This window comes from Rhinoderma darwinii, chromosome 7 (genome assembly GCF_050947455.1).
Source record: "Rhinoderma darwinii isolate aRhiDar2 chromosome 7, aRhiDar2.hap1, whole genome shotgun sequence".
In the NCBI taxonomy this organism is placed as follows: domain Eukaryota; kingdom Metazoa; phylum Chordata; class Amphibia; order Anura; family Rhinodermatidae; genus Rhinoderma; species Rhinoderma darwinii.
Window position 1 is genome coordinate 95,323,492 of NC_134693.1, and position 23,709 is coordinate 95,347,200.

At 42.7% G+C, this 23,709-nt stretch overlaps 1 protein-coding gene across 5 annotated transcripts in view; it reads right to left on the bottom strand.

The window, feature by feature from the left end:
- Nucleotides 1-23,709, bottom strand: part of ZC3H7B (zinc finger CCCH-type containing 7B) — a 231,682-nt gene that overhangs the window by 21,722 nt on the left and 186,251 nt on the right. Inside the window, exon 20 of one of the 5 annotated variants that reach the window (XM_075833705.1) lies at nucleotides 4,244-4,343. The exons of the other annotated variants lie outside the window; for them this stretch is intronic. Within the exon in view, the coding sequence (XP_075689820.1) occupies nucleotides 4,329-4,343 (15 nt within the window). The 3' untranslated portion in view covers nucleotides 4,244-4,328. Of the gene's footprint in view, nucleotides 1-4,243; nucleotides 4,344-23,709 lie in introns of those variants that run through there. 5 annotated transcript variants of the gene reach the window in all.

Below are 23,709 nucleotides of genomic sequence, written 5' to 3' on the forward strand. Positions count from 1 at the left end.
ATTCCACGAGGGGTGTAGTTTCCTAAATGGGGTCACTTTTGCAGGGCTTGCACTATTTCGGCCCCTCAGTGGCTTTGCAAATGTGACATGAAGCCGCAATACATTCCAGCAAAACTTGAGCTCCAAGTGTCAAATAGCGCTTTGTCCTTTCTCCGCCCTGCCGTGTGTCCACACAGCAGTTTATTACCACATATGGGGTATTGCAGTGCTCAGAGGAAAAATTGCTTAACAAATGCTGGGTGCTTTTTCTCCTTTATCGATTGTAAAAATGAAAAAATATGAGCTAAATCTGCATTTTATTAGGAAAAATTTAGATTTTCAATTTCACGGCATAATTCCCATAAATTCTGCAAAAAAAACTTGTGGGGTCAAAATGCTAACTATACCCCTATAAATTTTCCTTGAGGGGTGTAGTTTCCAAAATGGGTCACTTTTGGGGGATTTGCGCTGTTTTGGCCCCTCCAGGGCGTTGCAAACACGACATGGCACTGAAAACTATTCCAGCAAAATCTGATCTCCAGAATCGAAAGGGTGCTCCTTCCATTGTGAGCCCTGCCGTGGGTCCAAACAACAGTTTATTACCACATATGGGGCATTGCCGTAATCGGGAGAAGATGCTTTACAAATGTTGGGGTGCTTTTTCTCATTTATTGTAAAAATTTAAAATGTCTAAGAATTTCATTTTTACGGACTAATTCCAATAAGTTTAGTAAAGAAACTGTGGGCTCAAAATGCTATCTATACCACAAAAAAAAAGGCAGTCCCAATATGCACTAGGTGCTCCTTTGCTTCTGAGGCCTGTACTTCAGTCCAGTAGCGCACTAGGGCCCCATGTGGGATATTTCTAAAAACTGCAAAATCTGGGCAATAAATATGTAGTTGCATTTCTCTGGTAAAACTTTGTGTTAAAAGAAAAAAATGTGTTACCAATGAATTTTGGCAAAAAAAAAAAATGAAAATTGTCAAATTTCCTTTCTACTTTGCTTTAATTCCTATGAAACGCCTAAGCGGTTAAAAAAAAAACGTCCTGAATGCTGTTTTGAATGCTTTGAGGGCTCGAGTTTTTAAAATGGGGTGATTTATGGTGTCTTTCTAATGTACAAGGCCCTCAAAGCCACTTCAGAACTGAACTGGTCGCTGAAAAAATAGCCTTTTGAAATTTTCTTGAAAATGTGAAAAATTGCTGCTTAACCCTTTCACGCTCCTGGACGTACTATTAGGTCATGGTAGCTGTATCGTTCGCGCTCCATTACGTAATAGTACGTCACGGGAGTAACCGGCATTTCGGCTGTCTTCCCGACACATGCAGGAGCTGACACAGCTGCTGTCTCGTACAGCAGTTGCTGCAGCTCCTACAGCAGGGACCGATCGCTGTGTCCCCGCTGATTAACTTAAAAGCCGCGTTCAATAGCGATCGCAGCTTTTTAGGGTTTAAACCACCATCGACGGCCTGCTACATGACAGCGGCCGGCGATGGTGGCTATGGCAACCGGACGCATAACCTCGACGGAACCCTAGTGGGTCCTGACAAATTCAGGACCCACTATGCTTGCTGTCAGTGAGTAGCTGACAGCACTAATACACTGCACTATGCATGTAGTGCAGTGTATTAGAATAGCGATCAGGGCCTCCTGTCCTCAAGTCCCCTAGTGGGACAAAGTAAACAAGTAAAAAAAAGTGTCAAAATAAGAAAATAAAAGTTTTAAAAGTAAAAATCCCCCTTTTTCCCTTATCAGTCCTTTATTATTAATAAAACTATACATAATTGGTATCGCCGCGTCCATAACGGCCTGAACTACAAAATTATTTATCCCGCGCGGTGAACGCCATATAAGAAAACAATAAACCATACCAGAAGTACAATTTTTTTTTCGTCACTTCACCTTCCAAAAAATGAAATAAAAAGATCAAAAAGTCGCATGTACCTAAAAATGGTACTGATCGAAACTACAGTTCGTTACGCAAAAAACAAGTCCTCGCAAAGCTTTCTTGATGGAAAAATAAAAAAGTTCTGGCTCTTAGAATATAGCAACACAAAAAGAAAATGCACAATAAAATACTTATTGTAAAAAATCAAACGCCATAAGACATAAAAAAAAACTATAAACATATAGTATCACCGTCATCGTATCGCCCCGCAGAATAAAGTGAATGTCATTTAAAGCGCACGGTGAACGCTGTAAAAAAAAAAAAAAAAAAATACTGTAAAAAACAATAGTAGAATTGCTGTTTTTTAGTCACCACGCCACCTAAAAATAGAATAAAAACTGATCAAAAAGTCGCATGCACCCCATGAAAACTACAATGAAATTCCTCAAGGGGTCTAGTTTCCAAAATATGGTCACTTTTGGGGGGTTTCCACTGTTTTGGCACCACAAGACCTCTTCAAACCGGACATGGTGCCTAATAAAAAGGGGGCCTCAAAATCCACTAGGTGCTCCTTTGCTTCTGAGGCCGCTGTTTCAGTCCATTAACGCACTAGGGCCACATGTAGGATATTTCTCAAAACTAAAGAACCTAGGCAATAAATATTGAGTTGCGTTTCTCTGGTAAAAGCTTCTGTTTCACAGGAAAAAAATTTAATAAAAAGGATTTTCTGACAAAAAAAAAAAAAGAAATATGTCAATTTCACCTCTACTTTGCTCTAAATTTCTGTGAAACACCTAAAGGCTTATATAAACTTTCTAAATGCTGTTGTGAATACTTTGAGGGGTCTAGTTTCTAAAATGGGGTGTTTGATGGGGGTGTCTAATATATAGACCCCTCAAAGCAACTTCAGAACTGAAGAACGTAAAAAAATTAATTAGGCAATACTTCGCTTCTTACATTATACTGATAATGAGCAGTACCCACCTTGAGATGGCCCCAGTTTTGACCGTTTGTATAATTGGAGACCCCCTATTAGACCGTTTCAGTGCCCGGTTTTCCCAAGCATACACCCCCGAGAAGTGTATTTCTGTTGGTGAGTCCGTGGTACATTTTAAAGGAAGGCTTCAATTCCGCCAGTACCTGCCGATTAAGAGGGCAAGGTATGGCGTGAAGATGTATAAGCTGTGCGAGAGTGCATCAGGGTATACCTACAAATTTAGGATATATGAAGGGAAGGACACCAGTATTCAGCCCCCATAATGCCCCCCCCCCCTTACAGAGAGTTAATGCAAAAATTGTGTGGGATTTGGTGCACCCACTGCTGGACCAGGGTTACCACCCCTACTTGGATAATTTGTATACCAGCGTCCCGCTCTTCAAGTGCCTCGCTTCCAGAAGTACTGCGGCATGCGGCACTGATAGAAGAAATCTGAGAGGCCTCCCTAGGACTCTGCATGGGCAAACACTCAAAAGGGGTGAGCGCAGGGCAAAATCTAGCAGGAACATATTGTGTCTCAAGTACAAGAGAGAAGTCCTTGTATTGACAACAATGCATGGCCATACCAGTACCCATGTACCTGTACGAGGTACCAGTACAGAGACCCCCAAACCAGATTGCATCCTGGACTACACTAGATACATGGGAGGGGTGGACTTGTCAGATCAAGTCCTGAAGCCCTACAGCGCCATGCGGTGTGGTATAAGAAGCTGGCCATGCACATCATTATCAAGAACCTAATCTTTAGGGACAAAGAAGGGGGCACCCAGTACTTCTGGAAGCGAGACCACATGCATCGTACCAGGGCAACACTTTCCAGAAGAAGTTCCCCAAACTGGCAAGAACGCAAAAAGTCAAAAGAGGTGGAAAGTCTGCTATAAGAGGGGGATAAGGGAGGACACAATATATCAATGTGACACGTGTCCCGAAAAACCAGGGCTCTGTATGAAAGTATTTTAAAATTTATCATACATCCCTTAGATTTTTAATCTACCCTGACGCACTCCGCACAGCTTATCCCCCTCATATTTCCCTTCTGAGTCCTGATGTGTGCCCAGGCAGCGGATAAAAGCCACATGTAGGGTATTGCCGTACCCAGGAGAACCCACATTACAGTTTATGGGGTGTATATCTCCGGTGGCGCATGCTGGGCACAATATATTGGACACTGAAATGGGATAGATACATAGAAAATTGCAAATCTCACACTGCACCATCTGCTGCGCATTACCTTTTACACAGTACCTGTGGGGTAAAAATGCTCACTAAACCTCTAGATGAATGTCTTAAGGGGTGTAGTTTTTAAAATGGGGTCACTTCTCGGGGGTTTCAACTGTACTGGTACCTCAGGGGCTTCTGCATACATGACTTCGCACCAGAAAAGCTCCAGTAGGCCAAATGGTGGTCCTTTCCTTCTGAGCCCTCCTATGGGCCCAAACAGCAGGTTTTTTTTAAACTCGTTTTATTGAACTCCAAGCTTGCAGTACAATAGAAAAAAAAAAAAAAGAAATAACTTTACAATGGCCACATATCTTATAACATTGAGCACATTATTAGTACATGTTATTCCAGACATTTCATACATCACAGAATACATGTCAAATATTGTATCTTCCCATACATGAGTAGGTGGTTATGATATAGGTCAAGTTAACCCCATATATACATACATTGTCAACAAAGGTACAAACTTAGAATTGCTCCCCACATTAGCTCACCATACCCCCCTGTCCCACTCTCCTCACCTCCTTGACGATCAATGTAATAAAGAATGCATATTGTTTCCCACACCTAGGGTCCCTGATGATGCAAGCCAACCATCCCAGATCTTCCCAAATTTATTGACACATTTCCTGTTTCTGTACACCACTCTCTCAAATGGGATAACGTTATCAACCAGGGATTTCCATTGTGTCACCGTTGGAGGTCTATCCGCCATCTATCTCAGGGCTATAGCTTTGCGAGCCAAGAATAGTGTTTCCCTAAGGAATACCCGGGTATGAAATGGCCACTCCTCCTCCCACAACACTCCCAACAAGCATAGTTCCGGCGTCTTGGGCATGGGTACCGACACAATATCCTTCAGAACCTCAAGTACCCCCTCCCAAAAGGAACTGATATGCGAGCACTCCCAAATGAGGTGTATAAAGTTTTCCCCTGAAGAATGGCACCTGTGACATTCGGAGTTCGGTATCCGACCCATACGATGTAGAAGTGTTGGTGTAAGGTAGCATTGGTGTATTATGTACAGTTGGGTCAGCCTATTATTGACAGAAGGAGATACCAACATATGAGACTCCAGGGCCTCTGACCAGTCCTCCTCTGACAAGCCGGGGATAACTGCCTGCCATGCCGCCTGCACCGGAATCTTGTGCGACTCAGTTCGTACATTCAGGAGATGAGTGTACAGTGCCGAAATGATGCCCTTGGGTCCCTGTGTCTTTAGAATTCCAATCAATGGGAACCTCGAAAGAGACGGGGGCTGTGTGTCAAATTGGGCGTTCAACGCATGTCGTAGTTGCAAATATCTGAAGAACTGGGTGCGATGTAAACCATATTCTTCCATCATCTGAGTAAATGATAACAACACATTTTCTCTATAAACATCCCCCAGACACAGTACCCCATTGACCTTCCAATACTCTGAACCCTCCATCATTTGTAAATGTGTGAACATGGGATTTCCCCACATCGGTGTCCCCTCCTCCAAAGCCTCGAAGCCATATATCAACTTAGCTGCTTTCCACACCTGATGAGCTAGTCTGTGAAGTAAAAGTAGTCTCCCTCTAAACAAGTTAGGATTCTCCAACACCGGCCACATGACTGATATTCCTAGCACCTGTCCTAAAGCATAATCGGGAAAGGATTCCGTGCCTTGTCCAATCCATTCTTTCAAATAGCGTAGTTGACCACTCAAAAAATAAATATAAAAATCAGGCAGTGCCATTCCTCCCCTTTCCCGTGGACGTTGTAGTTTGACCATTGCAAGCTTCCTTCGAGATTTCCCCCATACAAAGCCTGCCGTCAATGAGTGCAGCTTATTGAAAAAATATCTTGGGATGGGACCGTTTGAGTGTTCCAGTACATATAATCCCTTAGGTAAAATAATCATCTTTACCAAGTTTACCCGGCCTGCCACGGACAGCAGCAACGTTTTCCATGTTCTAAATTTCTCGATAAACAATGTCTCTAGGGGATATATGTTTTTGTCATGAGACTCTGCAGGGAACTTTGTGATGTATATACCTAAATATTTAAAAGTAGTGACCACGGGCAGATTATAATATACATCCGGCCATTCCACTTCCCACAGCGGCATCAGGGCTGACTTAGCCCAATTTATCAGCAGTCCAGAATATCGGCCAAAACGATTCACAATATCAATAGCCCTTGGGAGAGTACCATGTACCTCGGACATGTAAAGGATCAGGTCGTCCGCATATAGACCTACTCTGCTTTCTCTGTCCCCGATTCTTACTCCCTGAAATATATGATCCTGTCGTATATGGATGGCCAGAGGCTCTATGGCTAATGCAAAGAGAAGAGGGGATAATGGACATCCCTGCCTGGTGCCCCTACTCAAATAAAAAAAAAGCAGTACCTCTAGCATTAATCAATAAATTGGCTCTGGGGTGTTTATATAGAATGGATATCCAATTGGAGAATCCCGATCCAATCCCAAATTTAGACAATACCGCTTGCAGATAATTCCATTCCGCTGAATCAAATGCCTTGGCCGCATCAAGCGAGGCCATCGCCCATTGTTTGTTTAACTCCCCCCCCCCCCTACCTGTGAAACCGCCTGAGCCCGAAGTGGATCTCCCAGGAATAAAACCAGATTGATCCTCATGTATGAGTGAGGTGACAATATATTTAAGTCGGTTTGCCAGAATTTTAGTTAAGATCTTATAATCTAAATTGAGCAGGGAGCTAGGTCTATATGATCCACACTCCTTGGGGTCTTTGTCAGGTTTCAGCAAAATGATAATGGTAGCTTCATATAAAGAAGTGGGTAGAACACCCTTTTCAAAGGCTGCTGCATACATCTGGAGCAACTCAGGACCAATAATCTCTAAATATCGGGAGTATACCTCCAACGAGATTCCATCAGGCCCAGGCGATTTCCCATTATTTAAATCCTGCACAGCCGTCTGCAATTCTTCTAGAGTAATAGCCTCATCTAAGCGGTCTCTATGCTCCCCTGCTAACTGCGGGAATGTAATCCCCTCCAAATAGTCCATCAATGAGTCTTCCGAGTAATCGCACTGAGATGTATATAGAGCAGTGTAAAATCTGCAGAACCGCTCTCCTATTTGTTCAGCATCATTAAGGCGGGATTCACACGACCGGGTAGTTCCCGAGCCCGAGTGTCGGCCGGTAAAATCGGCCATTTTGCCCGGCCGGTTTGCATAAAGTTATGCATCCGTGCCGGGCCGGGCAGATCCGGACAGTGACATCAGCGGCAGCTCCTGAAGGGGAATCCCCATGTGTTCGGGGATTCCGCTTCAGGAGTTTCCCCTGATGTCACTGCCCAGATATGGACAGAGACATCAAGCGCTCTGTCCAGGAGCGGAATCCCCGAAAACACGGGGATTCCGCTCCTTCAAGGACCTAAAGTGCGACTAGCACATAGCAGAGCGGGGGGATACCTCCCTGCTCTGCTATAGTGGCGTCGCTGCAGTAGTAGCAGCCGCAGCAGCAGCAGCTGCTGCTACTAGCGGCGCCATCGAAGGTGTCGCCGAGCCAGGGTGCTTTTAACAAGCAGGGGAAGGGAGCCAGCGCAGCGCTCCCTCCACCTGCTGTACACCCCGGCCCTGCAACACAGTGTACAGCGATGCCATTCGTCAGAATGGCATCAACTCCTCCTCCTCACATGCACTCTGCGCTGTGAGGAGGAGGAGATAGAGCGCAAGCGCCGGGAAACCCGGCCATCACTCGGAACACATTCCGGTGATGGCCGTGTAATACCCGGCCCCATAGACTTCTATGGGAGCCGGGCGGCCAGGTGCCCGGGCAAAGATAGAGCATGTCCTATTTTTTGACGGCCGGATTTTCCAGCCGTCAAAAAATCGGTCGTGTGAATAGCCCCATTAGGGGTCTATTATTCCTAATGCAGCCGGGTGCCGGCCGATTTATGAACGGCCGGCACCCGGCCGGGAAACCCTGCCGTGTGAATGAGGCCTAAGAGATAGTCTCCCCTCATCCATGATCTCCAGAATGGCCGGAGATGATTGGTTAGAGTGTAGTATTTGTGATAATAATCTACCAGACTGATTACCTAGTTCAAAGGCGTTTTGTTTAAGAAAAAACAGCTTCCTATCCCCTTTCTCCCTGAGATGTATCTGATACACTCTGCCCGACTGCTGCCATTGCAGTCTGGTGTCCTCATTCGGCTCCTCAATATATGCCTGTTCCAGGTCCCTGCCAATCTATCTTCCTCTACACTTGATGTCTTTTTGATAAATGAGAGTGGACCGCAAACAACCCCTCAAATAGGCTTTAAACGCGTCCCATCTTAGGAAGATATCAGTCTCTTCTTCGTGGATCTCAAAGAATTGGGTTAACTGATCAGGAATACGGTCATTAGGCCCTATCAGAGATAACCAGAATGGGTGAACTCTCCAGTTTAATTTGCTAGCTTGTCTATCGTATAAACGAAATGTCGCCTGCAAAGGCGCATGATCCGAAGCACTGGGAGGGGCATATTCAATATCAGCTACCCTGGGACCCAAGGAAGCCGATCCAAAACATATAATCTATTCTAGACAACGCCCCCTTAGCAGGAGTAAAGCATGAGAAATCAAGAGATTGGGGATGTCTCAGTCTCCACAGCTCCACCCATCCCATCTCATCTATCAGTCGTTGCAAGTTTGAGGGTGAGTGCAGCTCCCTAGCCTCGTTCCGAGGTGCAAATTTATCAATAAGTGGGTTCAGTAAAAGATTAAAATCTCCCATACATATGACCTTGGCTTCAGGGTAATTAGCTACAAAAGTAACTGCTATCTGCAATATCGACAGGTTTGCTGGAGGTGGCGCATATATCCCTATGATGACAAAGGGCACACAGTTAATATATGCATGGACAAATACATATCTACCCTCTGTATCTTTCACCGTCTTGGTTGCATTCCACCGCACCGATCTATGAACCAATATAGAAACCCCTCGAGAATATGACGTGTGCCACGAGTGCTCCGCCCACTGAACCCAAGGTTTTTTTAAACTGTGAATTGTATCAGCCATGAGATGGGTCTCCTGGGAGGCATAGTATGTGCGGTCCAAATTCCCTCACGTGTGCAAACACAATAATTCTCTTGCGAGGGGTGCCCAAGCCTCTAATATTCCATGACATTACTTTCAGATCAGCCATACAAGTGAGCCCTTACATGTTTGCAGAGGGTTCCCTCCCTTATCCCTTGTACATAATAAAGGCCATATACCAATATCTTAAATTTCGTACATTGCATAGATTGTTTAGCAAGCTGTGTAACTTTTATCCAACAAAACAATACTTCCCCCTGTGGGGGCTTCCATGAGAGTAGACCCCTCCCATGGGCAAACTTATCAGTAACCTGTAAAGGTATAAGTGTAGCTGTTATACCATGGCTGATGGTTACGGGGTGTCTGTGCATACAATTAAAGATGGTAATGTTAACCTACACAGAAATAAAACAACTGTAGCTTCCCCGCTATCTCCCATCAGACCTCTTCACATTATCAACAAGAAATACCGGACAGTCCAGAAGGTGAACAGATGCTTCGACTTCCCTGCAGCATGGCTTCCGGTATTCAAGATGGAGTGTCCAGTTCCAGTTTCCCAATCTGCCAGTCCTTTCACCAAGAAGGGAATTCGTACTGCATATCTGGACATCCGGTATCTCAACAAGCATAGCAAGTCCCGTGTGGCCCGATTCAAGCCCTCTGGTCACCTGGTCTCAAAGAAAGCCATTCATCAGCTTCCCTCAGATCTCCAAAAAAAAAATAAAAATTGCTTTCCCTCCATCAGTGATGCGTAGACGAGCCGGATAGGCCATTGAGTAGGATATATTCAGATCCCGCATCTTTCTCTTTACAGCAATAAATGTAGCACGCTTCTTTTGTAATTCTGCCGAGAAATCTGGAAATAAGAGCACTCGGGAATTCTCATGCTGGATATTGGGGTGCTGACAAGCCATCTGTAAGATCTGATCCCGGTCTTTCCAATTAAGTAAACGTGCCAGTAAGGTTCTTGGCGGCATGCCTGGCAAAGGAGGTCGTGCTGGCACTCTGTGTGCGTGTTCCACTGCGAATGCTGGTGAGAAATGCGCTTCAGGGAAGGTGGCACGGAACCACTGCTCAATAAAAGCTGCTGGTGTTGTTCCTTCTACTCGCTCCGGCAAAACAATAATTCTGATATTATTCCTGCGTGAGCGGTTTTCCAGGTCGTCACATTTCTGCTGCCATATCTCCACTTTGGCCTCCATTGCCGACAATCTCGCAGGAATGCGTAAATTAGCATCTTCAATGGCCGAGATTCTGTGTTCCGTGTCTTTTACCCTTTCCCTTAGCTTCTGCACATCATGGCGTACCAGGCCCAGATCCACCCTCACCTCCTCTATCTTCCCCGTCAGCGACGTAGTGGACATAGTGATAGCCTGCAGCAGTTGTTCGAATACCTGCTGCAGGGTCAGTTCTGGCTCAGGCTCTGTCTCCTCATGCTGAATTGAGCTGGTGCTCTGTCCTCGTGGTGGCCTGGAGCGCTGTGCCGGAGACTCTGCGGCATCATTTTGAGAACTGTCTCGGGCAAAGTTTTTCAATTTCTCCGCCGCCGACGTACCTTTTGTGGGACCCATCGGTGCCATGACTCAGTGCCACTCCGGGAGGCTATAAAGAGGTCTGTCTGTCTCAGGATACTATGCAGGATCACAGGTATTGCGGGTTACCGGACGGAGCTCTCACTCAACACGTCCTCTCATGTTGCCTGCTGGCCACGCCCCCCCCAAACAGCACACACACCACAAATAGGGTATTGCCGCACTCGGGACAAATTGGGCAACAAAATGGTGTATTTTGTTCCCTGTGAAAATAAGAAATTTTGATCAAAAATTATATTTATTGGAAAAAATTCCACAGCCCAATTCAAATACGTGCTGTGAAAAAACTGTGTGGTCAAAATGGTAACAACAACAACCATAAATGAATTCCTTAAGGGGTGTAGTTTCCAAAATGGGGTCACTTCTGGTAGGTTTTCATTGCTTTTATACCTCTGGGGCTCTGTAAATGCGACATGGCACCCGAAAACCAATCCAGCAAAATCTGGACTCCAACAAACACATAGCGCTCCTTTCCTTCTGAGCCCTCCCATGAGTCCAAACGGCAGTTTATCACCACAAATGGGGTATTGCCGCACTCAGGACAAATTGGGGTATTTTATTTCTTGTAAAAATAAGAAATTTTTATCAAAAATGAAATTTTTTCCAATAATATGTCATTTTTTAAATTCCACAGCCTAATTCAAATACGTGCTGTGAAAAAACTGTGTGGTCAAAATGGTAACAACAACAACCATAAATGAATTCCTTGAGGGGTGTAGTTTCCAAAATGGGGTCACTTTTGGGGGATTCCTACTGTTTTGGCACCTCAACACCTCTTCAAACCTGGCATGCTGCCTAAAATATATTCTAATAAAAAAGAGGCCCCAAAATGCACTAGGTGCTTCTTTGCTTCTGGGGCTTATGTTTTAGTCCACGAGCGCACTAGAGACACATGTGGGACATTTCTAAAAACTGCAGAATCTGGACAATACATATTTAGTAGTGTTTCTCTGGTAAAACCTTCTGTGTTACAGAAAAAAATTGAATAAAATTTAAACTCAGCAAGAAAAATGAAATTTGCAAATTTCACCTCCACTTTGCTTTAATTCCTGTGAAATACCTAAAGGGTTAAAAAAAACTTTCTAAATGATGTTTTGAATACTTTGAGGGGTCTAATTTTTAAAATGGGGTGTTTTATAGGGGTTTCTAATACATAGGCCGCTCAAAGCCACTTCAGAACTGAACAGGTACCTTAAAGGAAGGGTGTCGCGAAAAAATAATGTTTTATATCAATTTGCTTTTAGTGTTTTATTTAAAAAAAAATATTTGTGTGTTTGTGTTTTACTTTTTTTTTCTGACTTTTTCTACACATTAACGACACATACAGACATGGAATACGGCACATACATCCCCATAGAGAATGCGAACGGGAGCCGTTCCATTTACTATGGTGTACGCCGTCTGTGTGGGAACGGCGCATGCGCCGCTCCCACACAGTCCAAATGGAAGGTCTTCGGCCGAGCGACATCCGGCGCCATTTTCTTGTGGACCGGAAGCCGCGGCCGGACAGTAAGATTACTACTTCCGGACATGTGTTCTGCAGCAAGCACTAGGAGCGGAGGGAACAGACGGAGCGGACGGACCAAAGGGAGCGGCGGCGGCAGGAGCAGGTAACTTATGTCTGTGTTTGTTCGTGTTTTACTGTGTGATTACCACTGTAAGCCTACTACACTGTGTATTCGCTCAAAAAATGGCGACACACAGTGTAGGAGGTTTGAACATTCAATCCCCTCCTTTCTCCTGGCACTAGCCAGGATAAAGGAGGGGGGATAGTTTGAGGACGCTAGAGCGAGTGTGTCTTCTCAAATTTTGCAGCATAAAGCAATGTGGTTGCTTTACCACATGCCAATGCTGCAATTTTGGGAATTGCTCCCTCTAGTGACCAGCACAGGGAAATGTTATAAATTAGAATCTAATTTATAATATTTCCTGACTTGTGAAAAAATTAACAAAATTAGAACAATGTTTAATCATTTATACACTAACTGTTTAACTAAAGAAAAAAAAATAATTTCTAGCGACACATTCCCTTAAAAAAAAAAAAAGGCTTTTGAAATTTTCTTAAAAATATGAGAAATTGCGGTTTACGTTCTAAGTCTTGTAACGTCCAAGAAAAATAAAAAATAAATGTTCAAAAAACGATGCCAATCTAAAGTAGACATATGGGAAATGTGAACTAGTAACTATTTTAGGGGGGGTATAACCATCTGCAGATGCATTTAAATAAAGAAAAATGCTATTTTTTTAGCGATCAGAAGTCTGCACAGTAAAGTCCCCCAGTGGGACTAAAAACAAAGTAAAAAAAAGTCAAATAAAGTTTGAAATAAACAAATAAATAAATGTCCCAAGTAAAAAAAAAAAATAAAACACTTTATCCCCTTACAAAATACTTTATGAAAAAAAAGGAAAAAGTTACTTATATTTGGTATCGCCACGTCCATAACGAACCCAACTATAAAATGATTACATTATTTAACCGGCACGGTGAACTCCGTAAAAAATATAATAAAAAACAACGCCAGAATTGCGGTTTTCTGTTCATCCTGCCTTCAAAAGAATTTGATAAAAAGTGATCAAACTGTCGCATCTACTCTAAAATGGTACCAATACAAACTACAAGTCGTCCCGCAAAAAAAAAAGCCCTCAAATAGCTGCATCGGTCAAAAAAGAAAAAAGTTATGGCTCTTAGAATATGGCGACACAAAAACAAATAATTTAGCAAAAAAAATTTTTACCGTGTAAAAGTAGGAAAACAGACAAATCCATATAAATTTGGTATTGCCGCAATCGTAACGAGCCGCTGAATAAAGTTATTAAGTTATTTATACCACACGGTAAACGGTGTAAAATTAATGGCGAAATTTGTTTTTTTTCCAGTACCCCACTAAAAAAAAGTTAATCAATAAATTCTATGTACCCCAAAATGGTGCTATTATAAAATACAACTTATCCCGCAAAAAAAAAAAAAGTCCTTATACAGCTATGTCGACGCAAAAATAAAAAAGTTATAGCTGTTTGGGTATGTTCACACGGCGGGGGTCCGTAACGGCTGAAATTACGGGGATGTTTCAGCCTGAAAACATCCCCGTAAATTCAGCCGTACCGGCATGTGCAGGCGCTTGAACGCCGCGTCAATTACGGCCGTAATTAGCGCTGCTATTCATTGGAGTCAATGAATAGCGGCTCCAATTACGGCCAAAGAAGTGACAGGTCACTTCTTTGACGCGGGCGTCTAGGTACGCGCCGTCATTTGACAGCGGCGCGTAAATATACGCCTCGTGTGAACAGACAAACGTCTGCCCATTGCTTTCAATGGGCAGATGTTTGTCAGCGCTATTGAGGCGCTATTTTCAGACGTAATTCGGGGCCAAAACGCCCGAATTACGTCCGTAAATAGGCCGTGTGAACATACCCTTAGAATGCGACGATGGAAAAACTTAAAAAATTGCTCGGTCATTAAAGAGGCTCTGCCACCACATTATAAGTGCCCTAACTCCTACATAAGCAGATGGGCGCTATAATGTAGAGGACAGCAGAGCTTTTTATTAAAAAAAAACGATCTATTTTCACCACTTTATTAGCGATTTTATATTTATGCTAATGAGTTTATTAATGCCCAAGAGGGCGCGTTTTACTTTAGACCAAGTGGGCGTTGTACAGGGGAGTGTATGATGCTGACCAATCAGCGTCATGCACTCCTCTCCATTCATTTCCTCAGCACATAGGGATCCTTTTAGATCAGTATGTGCTGTCTTATACTAACATATTAACAATACTGAAGTGTTTAGACAGTGAATAGACATTCCACGGGATGTCTATTCACTATCTCTGCACTTCTTTACTGTTTCTGTGGTACTGACAGCTGTAGATGACAGGTTACAACGAGATTACGCTTGCTCTGCTGTAACTACCACAGAAACAGTAACGAAGTGCAGGGATTGTGAATAGACATCCCGTGGAATGTCTATTCACTGTCTAAACACTTCAGTATTGTTAACCCCTTGCGTACCTTTGACGTAATAGTACGTCGCTGGCCACTTATGCCAGCGTACCTTCGACGTACTATTACGGCGCAGGAATAAACTGTCACTATGTGAAATCACATAGTGACAGAACAGCGGCGGCAGCTGTCATTGACAGCTAACCGTCTCTGCTACCGGCCTGGGGACCAATTAGCAGTCCCCAATGCCGGCGATTGCTGTGATTGGTCAGTCTCTGAAGACTGACCAATCACAGCCGTCTGTGACGTCGTCTGCAGGAGAAAGCTCCTGTCACTTTCTCTGATCTCCTCATTTCTGTGAGATACGTGAGGAGATCAGAGAAAGCAGTGTAAAAAAAAAACAAAACACTTTTTATTAACCCCTTCCCGAAAATGGGCGTATAGTAACGCCCTGAGGATGAAGCGGGCACAGGAGCTGTGCTCGCTCCATCTTCATCGGATGTCGGCTGTAATATACAGCCGACATCCCACTGCAACTACAGCGATCACTGTCCTCTCCGATCGCTGTAGTTTAACCCCTTAAATGCCGCTGTCAATAGCGACAGCGGCATTTAAGTGATTGATACAGAGGGAGGGGGCTCCCTCTGCACCCCATTGCCCCCCCCGCGAAAAATCGCGGGGTTCTGATGGTTGCAATGGCAACCAGGAAGCCTAGCAACGGCTTCCTGGTTGCCAGGTACGGGAGCCTATTAGGTCCTGCCCAAGGCAGGACGTAATAGGCTCAACTGTCAGTTGTAAAGTGACAGTTACAATACACTGCACTACATCAGTACATACAGAAGTAGTGCAGTGTATTGTGCAGGGGATCAGAAGATCAGATCTTCCAGTCCCCTAGTATGTGTAAAATAAAAAGTAAAAAAAAAGTTAAAAAAAAAGTTTTAGATAAATAAATACAAGTTTTACGTAATAAAAACAATAATCGCCTTGTTTCCCTGATCAAGCCCTTTATAATTAGAAAAAAAATGAAAAAAAAGACAAAAACTAGACATAATAGGTATCGCCGCGTTCGTATCGGCCTGACCTAAAAAAATATCATATTATTTATCCCGCACGGTGAACACCGTAAAAAAAATACCATAAAAAACAATGGCAGAATTTCCTTTTTTGGTCACGTTGTTTCCAAAAAAATGGAATAAAAAGTGATCAAAAAGTCGCGCGTAGCCAAATATGGTACCAATAAAAACGACAGTGTGTCACGCAAAAAATGTATGTACTCCGCACAGATTACATATGCCCCCACATTATAAACTGAAACACCAGTAAAACACTAAACAAAACTACTACCAAGCAAAATCTGCGCTCCAAAAGCCAAATGGCGCTCCTTCTGGGCCTGGCAGTGTGCCCAAACAGCGGTTTATGACCACATATGGGGTATTACCGTACTCTGGAGAACAGTTTAACAATTTATGGGGCGTATGTCTCCAGTGGTACAAGCTGGGCCCAACGCATTGGGCACTGAAATAGCATATATGTGGAAAATGTCAATTTTCAATCTGCAACATCCACTGTGCACTAATTTCTGCAAAACCTTTGGGGGTCAAAATGCTCACTACACTTCTAGATGAATTCCTTGAGGGGTGTAGTTTCCTAAATGGGGTCACTTCTCGGGAGTTTTCACTGTACTGGTACCTCAGCGCAATGCAACATGGCGTCAAAAACAAATTTTGTAAAATCTCCACTCCAAAAACGAAATTTCACTTTTTCCGTTTAGACCCTTGCCGTATGTCCAAATAGCCGTTTACAACCACATATGGGGTATTTCCGTAATCAGGAGAAATTGTGTAACACATTTTGGGGTGTCTTTTCTCCTGTATTCCTTGTGGAAATGAAAAATTCTGAGCTAAAGCTACAGGTTATATTTCACGGACCAATTCTAATAAAATCTATAAAACACCTGAGGGCTCAAAATGCTCACTACACCTCTAATTTAATTCTTTCAGGGGTATAGTCTCCAAATTGGGATCACATCTGGGGAATTTCTACTGTACTGGTACTTCAGGGACTCGCGACATGGCCCCCAGAAACCAATTCAGCAAAATCTGAGCTGCAAAATCCAAAATGGTGCTCCGTCCCTTCTGAGCCCTGCCATGGGTCCAAACAGCAGTTTATTACCACATATGGGGTATTTCCGTAATCAGGAGAAATTGCTTTACAAATGTTGAGGTGCTTTTTCTCCTTTATTCCTTATAAAAATTAGAAAATTCTGTGTTTTTTCCAAAAAAAAGTCTCTTTTCATCTTCACAGACTAATTCCAATAAATTCAGCAAAAAACCTGTGGGGTCAAAATGATAACTATACCACTAGAAAAATTCCTTGAGGGGTATAGTTTCCAAAATGGGGTCACTTTTGGGGGGATTCCACTGTTTAGGTCCCTCCAGGGCGTTGCAAACGTGACACGGCACTGAAAACCATTCCAGTAAAATCAGAGCTCCAAAATCCAAATGGCGCTCCCTCCCTTCTGAGCCCTGCTGTGGGTCCAAACAGCAGTTTATTACCACATATGGGGTATTTCCGTAATCGCGAGAAATTGCTTTACAAATGTTGGGGTGCTTTCTCTCCTTTATTTCTTGCAAAAATTAGAAATTTTTACGTTTTTCCAGAAAAAAAGTAGATTTTCATTTTCACAGACTAACTCCAGAAAATATAGCAAAATACCTGTGGGGTCAAAATGCTAACTATACCCCTAGATAAATTCCCTGAGGTGTGTAGTTTAAAAAATGGGGGTCACTTTCGGGGGTTTCCACTGTTTTGGCACCACAAGACCTCTTCAAACCTGACATGGTGCCTAAAATATATTCTGAAAAAAGGAGGCCCCAAAATCCAAGAGGTGCTCCTTTGCTTCTGAGGCCTGTGTTTCAGTCCATTAGCGCACTAGGGCCACATGTGGGATATTTCTAAAAACTGCAGAATCTGGGCAATAAATATTGAGTTGCGTTTCTCAGGTAAAACCTTCTGTGGTACAGAAGAAAATGTATTACATATGAATTTTGTAAAAAAAAATGAAATTTGAAAATTTCAGCTTTACTTTCCTTCAATTCCTGTAAAACGCCTAAAGAGTTGAAACACTTTCTGAATGCTGTTTTAGATACTTTGAGGGGTGCAGTTTTCAAAATGGGGTGTTTTATGGGGGTTTCTAATATATAGGGCACTCAAAACCACTTCAGAACTGAACTCGTCCCTGAAAAAATCGCTTTTTGAAATTTTCTTAAAAATATGAGAAATTGCTGCTAAAGTTCTAAGCCTTGTGAGGTCATAGAAAAATAAAAGAATGTTCAAAAAACGATGCCAATCTAAAGTAGACATATGGGGGATGTTAATTGGTAACTATTTTGTGTGGTATTACCATCTGTTTTACAAGCAGATACATTTAAAATGGGAAAAATCATAATTTCTTCATATTTTCGCTAAATGTTGGTGTTTTTCACAAATAAGGAATGAATTTATCGACCAAATTTTTGCACTAAACTAAAGTCCAATGTGTCACGAGAAAACAATCTCAGAATCAATTGGATAGGTAAAAGCATTCCGGAGTTATTACCACATAAAGTGATACATGTCAGATTTGAAAAAATGGGTCTGGTCCTCAAGGCCAAAATGAGCTGGGTACTCAAGGGGTTAATGTGTTAGTATAAGACAGCACATAGCGATCTAAAAGGATCCCTATGTGCTGAGGAAATGAATGGAGAGGAGTGCATGACGCTGATTGGTCAGCATCATACACTCCCCTGTACAACGCCCACTTGGTCTAAAGTAAAACGCGCCCACTTGGGCATTAAGACACTCATTAGCAGAAATCTAAAATCGCTCATAAAGTGGTGAATATAGATAGTTTTTTTTAAAAATAAAAATAATTACTGTCGCCTACATTACAGCGCTGATCTGCTTATGTAGGAGATAGGGCACTTATAATGTGGTGACAGAGCCTCTTTAAGGTTTAAAATAACTTAGATATTAAGGGGTTAAAGGGTTAAGCTACTCCTACAAAACATTCAGGTCATATTAGCGAACAGCATTTATAAATAGGTTAAGTCAATGTACATGCCCTTATGTGACATTGCCATTATTAATCATATATAGGTCAAGTTATTACTACAGGACATAAATACATTTTTTATATTTAGCTCCACGCTGAATAACGTGATGTCAGCGGAGTCATTAAAAATCTATGGCCTTGCTGCAAAGCAAAAAAGAAAGAAAGAAACATCACACAGGACAAGTGATCCTCAAACACAAACCTCCTTCAGACTGCCTAATGACTATTTTCCCCAGCCATTAACCCCTTCAAGACAGCCTGTTTTGGCCTTCAGGACACAGCCAATTTTTTCAAATCTGACATGTTTCACTTTATGTGGTAATAACTCCGGAATGCTTTTACCTATCCAAGCGATTCTGAGATTGTATTCTCGTGACACATTGGACTTTATGTTACTGGCAAAATTTGCTCGATACATTTAGTATTTAATTGTGAAAAACACCAAAATGTAGCGAAAAATTGCAAAAATTTGCATTTGTCTAAATTTATATGTATCTGCTTGTAAGACAGGCAGTTATACCACACAAAATTGTTGCTAATTAACATCCCCCATATGTCTACTTTAGATTGGCTTCGTTTTTTGAACATCCTTTTATTTTTCTATGACATCACAAGGCTTAGAACTTTAGCAGCAATTTCTCACATTTTCAAGAAAATTTCAAAAGGCTATTTTTACAGGGGCCAGTTCAGATGTGAAGTGGATTTTAGGGCCTTATATATTAGAAACCCTCGATAAGTCACCCCATTTTAAAAACTTCACCCCTCAAAGTATTCAAAACAGCATTTAGAAAGTTTCTTAACCCTTTAGATGTTTCACAGGAATTAAGGCAAAATAGATGTGAAATGTTCAAATTTCTTTTTTTTTTTGCAGAAATTCATTTTTCATCTATTTTTTTTGTAAGACAGAAAGTTTTACCAGAGAAACACAACTCAATATCTATTGCCCAGATTCTGCAGTTTTTAGAAATACCCCACATGTGGCCCTAGTGCGGTAATGGGCTGAAGCACCGGCCTCAGAAGCAAAGGAGCACCTAGAGGATTTTGGGGCCTCCTTTTTATTAGAAAATATTTTAGGCTCCATGTCGGGTCTGAAAGGCTCTTGCGGCACCAAAACAGTGGAAATCCCCCAAAAGTGACACCATTTTGGAAAATATACCCCTTGAGGAAATTATCTAGGGGTATAGTGAGCATTTTGACCCCGCAGGTTTATTGCAGAAATTATTGGAAGTAGGCCGTGAAAATGAAAATCTACATTCTTTCAAAGAAAATGTAGGTTTAGCTAATTTTTTCTAATTTCCACAAGGACTAAAAGGAGAAAATGCACCACTACTTTTGTAAAGCAATTTCTCCCGAGTAAAACAATACCCCACATGTGGTCATAAACGGCTTTTTGGACACACGGCGGAGCTTAGAAGGGAAAGAGCGCCATTTGGCTTTTGGAGCTCAAATTTAGCAGGAATGGTTTGCGGAGACCATGTCGCATTTGCAAAGCCCCTAAGGGACCAAAACAGTGAAAACACCAAAAAAGTGACTCCATTTAGGAAACTACACCCCTTGAAGAATCCATCTAGGGGTGTAGTGAGCATTTTGAACCCACAGGGGTTTCATAGATTTTATTAGAATTGGGCAGTGAAGATAAAAAAAATCCTTTTTTTCCAATAAGACGTAGCTTTAGCTCAATATTTTTCATTTTCTCAACAAATAAAGGAATAAAAGAACCCCAACATTTGTAAAGCAACTTCTCTGGAGTACGGCAATACCCCATTTGTGGTTATAAACTGCTGTTTGGGCACACGGCAAGGATCAGAAGAGAAGGAGTGCCATTTGGCTTTTGGAGCACAGATTTTGCTGGATTGGTTTCTTGACACCATGTCACTTTTGCAAAGCTCCTAAGGTGCCAGTACAGTGGAAACTCCCCAAAAGTGACTCGATTCACGAAACTACACCCCTTGAGGAATCCATCTAGAGGTGTAGTGAGCATTTTGACCCCACAGGTGTTTCATAGATTTTATTAGAATTGGGCAGTGAAAATAAAAAAAATCCTTTTTCTTCAATAAGACGTAGTTTTAGCTGAAAATGTTTCATATTCTCAACAAATAAATGTAAAAGAGCACCCCAACACTTGTAAAGCAACTTCTCCTGTGTATGACAATACCACATATGTGGTCATAAACTGCTGTTTAGGCACAGAGTAGGGCACAGAAGGGAAGGAGCGCCATTTGGCTTTTGGAGAACAGATTTTGCTGGATTGGTTTCTGGGCGCTATGTCGCATTTGCAAAGTCCCTGTGGGACCAAAACAGTGGATCCCCCCCAGAAGTGACCCCATTTTGGAAACTACACCCCTCAAGGTATTCACCTAGGGGTGTAGTGAGCATATTAACCCCACCGGTGATTGGTAGAAATTGGTGTGCACGTGATATTGCAGAGTGAAAATGGTTTTTCAATAGATATGCCAATATGTGGCGCCCAGCTTGTGCCACTGGAGACACGCAACCCAAAAATTGTTAAAAGGGTTCTCCCGGGTATGGTGATGCCATATATGTGGAAGTAAACTGCTGTTTGGGCACACTGTAGGGTTCAGAAGGGAGGTAGCGCCATTTGGAGCGTGGATTTTGCTTGTAGTAGTTTTGTTTGGAGTCTTACTGGTGTTTCCGTTTATAATGTGGGGGCACATGTAAGGCGGGCGGAGTATATAAGGGGCATAGTCAGCTGGTATAGTGGGGTAAAAAAAAACAATAAAATAATCCATAGATGTGTGTTATGCTGTGACACAATCCTTTCTGCACAGGCCGGTGTCGCACTAATAAATGGTCTTTACTTATCTCCCTTTTGGTCCGCACTCCGCACCTTTTGAAGTTTGGGGAATTTTGCTGGGAAAGTGTTGTCCTGGTATAATACGGGCGCCCTCACTTCCAGCAGATATGTTTGGGCCCTCCCATTCCTGGATCCCTAATTTTAGGGGCCTTGATAATTCGCCACTTGAAACAGAAGAAATGTTCCCCTCGGGCCGGCACAACTGCATATTTTTCTTTCCTGGCTTAGGTGCCTTGACTAATTTTATTTTTTCATAGACGTAGTGGTATGAGGGCTGTTTTTTTTTTGTGTGACGAGCTGTAGTTTTTATTGGTACCATTTTGGGGTACACGCGACTTTTTGATCACTTGTTATCCTATTTTTTTGGGAGGCAAGGTGACCAAAAAACAGCAATTCTGGCATATTTTTTTAGTTCTTTTTATACAGCGTTCCCCACGCGTTATAAATTACATGTTAGCTTTATTCTGCGGGTCAGTACGATTCCGGTGATACCTAATTTATAGCACTTTTTATGTTTTACAACTTTTTGCACAATAAAATAACTTTTGTAAAGAGAATGGATTTTTTCTGTCGCCAAGTTGTGAGAGCCATAACGGTTTTAAATTTTTCGTCGACGGAGTTGTATGAGGGCTTGTTTTTAGCGAGACGAGTTATAGTTTTTATAGGTACCATTTTTAGGTACATGCGACTTTTTGATCACTTTTTATTTCAATTTTTGGAAGACAAAGTGACCAAAAAATAGCAATTAGGTCAGTATTTTTTAGTTATTTTTTTTACGGCGTTCACTGTGCGGAATAAATAACATAATATTTTTATAGTTCAGGTCGTTACGGTCGCAGCGATACCAAATATGTATGGCTTTATTATTTTTTTCAATAATAAATGACTTAAGGGAAAAAGGGCGGTTGTGTTTTGTGTTATTATTTGAAACTTTTATTGTATTTTTTACAACTTTTATTTTTACTTTTTTGACACTTTTTTTGACACTTTTCTTTAGTCCCACTAGGGGACTTGAAGGTCCAACAGTTTGTTTGATGTTCTAATACATTGCACTACCTATGTAGTGCAATGTATTAGAACTGTCAGTTGTTCAGACAGCAAGCCGATCAGGCTCCGCCTCTGGGCGGGGCCTAATCAGCTTACGTAATGGCAGACAGGAGTCCATTGTTAGGGCTCCTGTTGCCATGGTAGCAGTCGCCAGCCTTGCCATCGCGTGGCAAGGCTGCCGATTTGCTACAAACCTCTAGGATGCAGCGATCACAATGGATCGCTGCATCGAAGGGGTTAATGCCAGGAATCGGAGCTAGGTCCGGTTCCTGGCGATAGATCGGGGTATCCGCTGTAACATACAGCGGACACCCACTGCTGATGACGCCGGCTCAGCTTCTGAGCCGGAAGCTGAGCCGGCGCCATCTTGCCGATGGTACTGGAAGCCTCCTGGGCCCCGCCGACGACGGGGCATAGGAGGATTCCGTTGCTGGCGGACCGGGAGGTAAGCATTAGCCCTCCGATCGCCTTTGCAGCCACCGGCAACCCAGCGATCACGTTGCTGGGGTGCCGATGGCTATAAACTCCTCACATGCTGCGATCTCTATTCAACACAGCATGTGAGGGGTTAATCGGTCGGATCGGAGGCTAGCTCCGGTCCTGGCCGATACCTCAGGGTGCCAGCTGTAACATACAGCTGTCACCCGGCGGTGATGTCGCTGGCTCAGCTCCTGAGCCAGCTTCATCTCCATGACGTACAGTTACGTCGAGATGCGGGAACAGTCCATCTCCCATGACGTAACTGTACGTGATTTTGCGGGAAGGGGTTAAAAAAGGGGTATTCTGATATTACATATTTAGCACGGTTGAAAAAAAAACACATGACCATCAAGTTCAACCAAGGGAAGGGATGAAACAAAAATTCTACACTTTGACATAGGAGCTGATATTTTTTCATTCTAGGAAATGATCGAAGCCTTTTTTAAAACCATCTACTGTCCCTGCTGTGACGGCTCCTGCGGTAGACTATTCCACAGATTCACACTTCTCACAGTAAAGAAGGCTTGTCACATTTGCAGGTTGAACCTTTTTTTTCTCCAGACGGAGGGAGTGCATCCTAGTCTTACATGGAACAGGTTTTCACTATATCTTCTG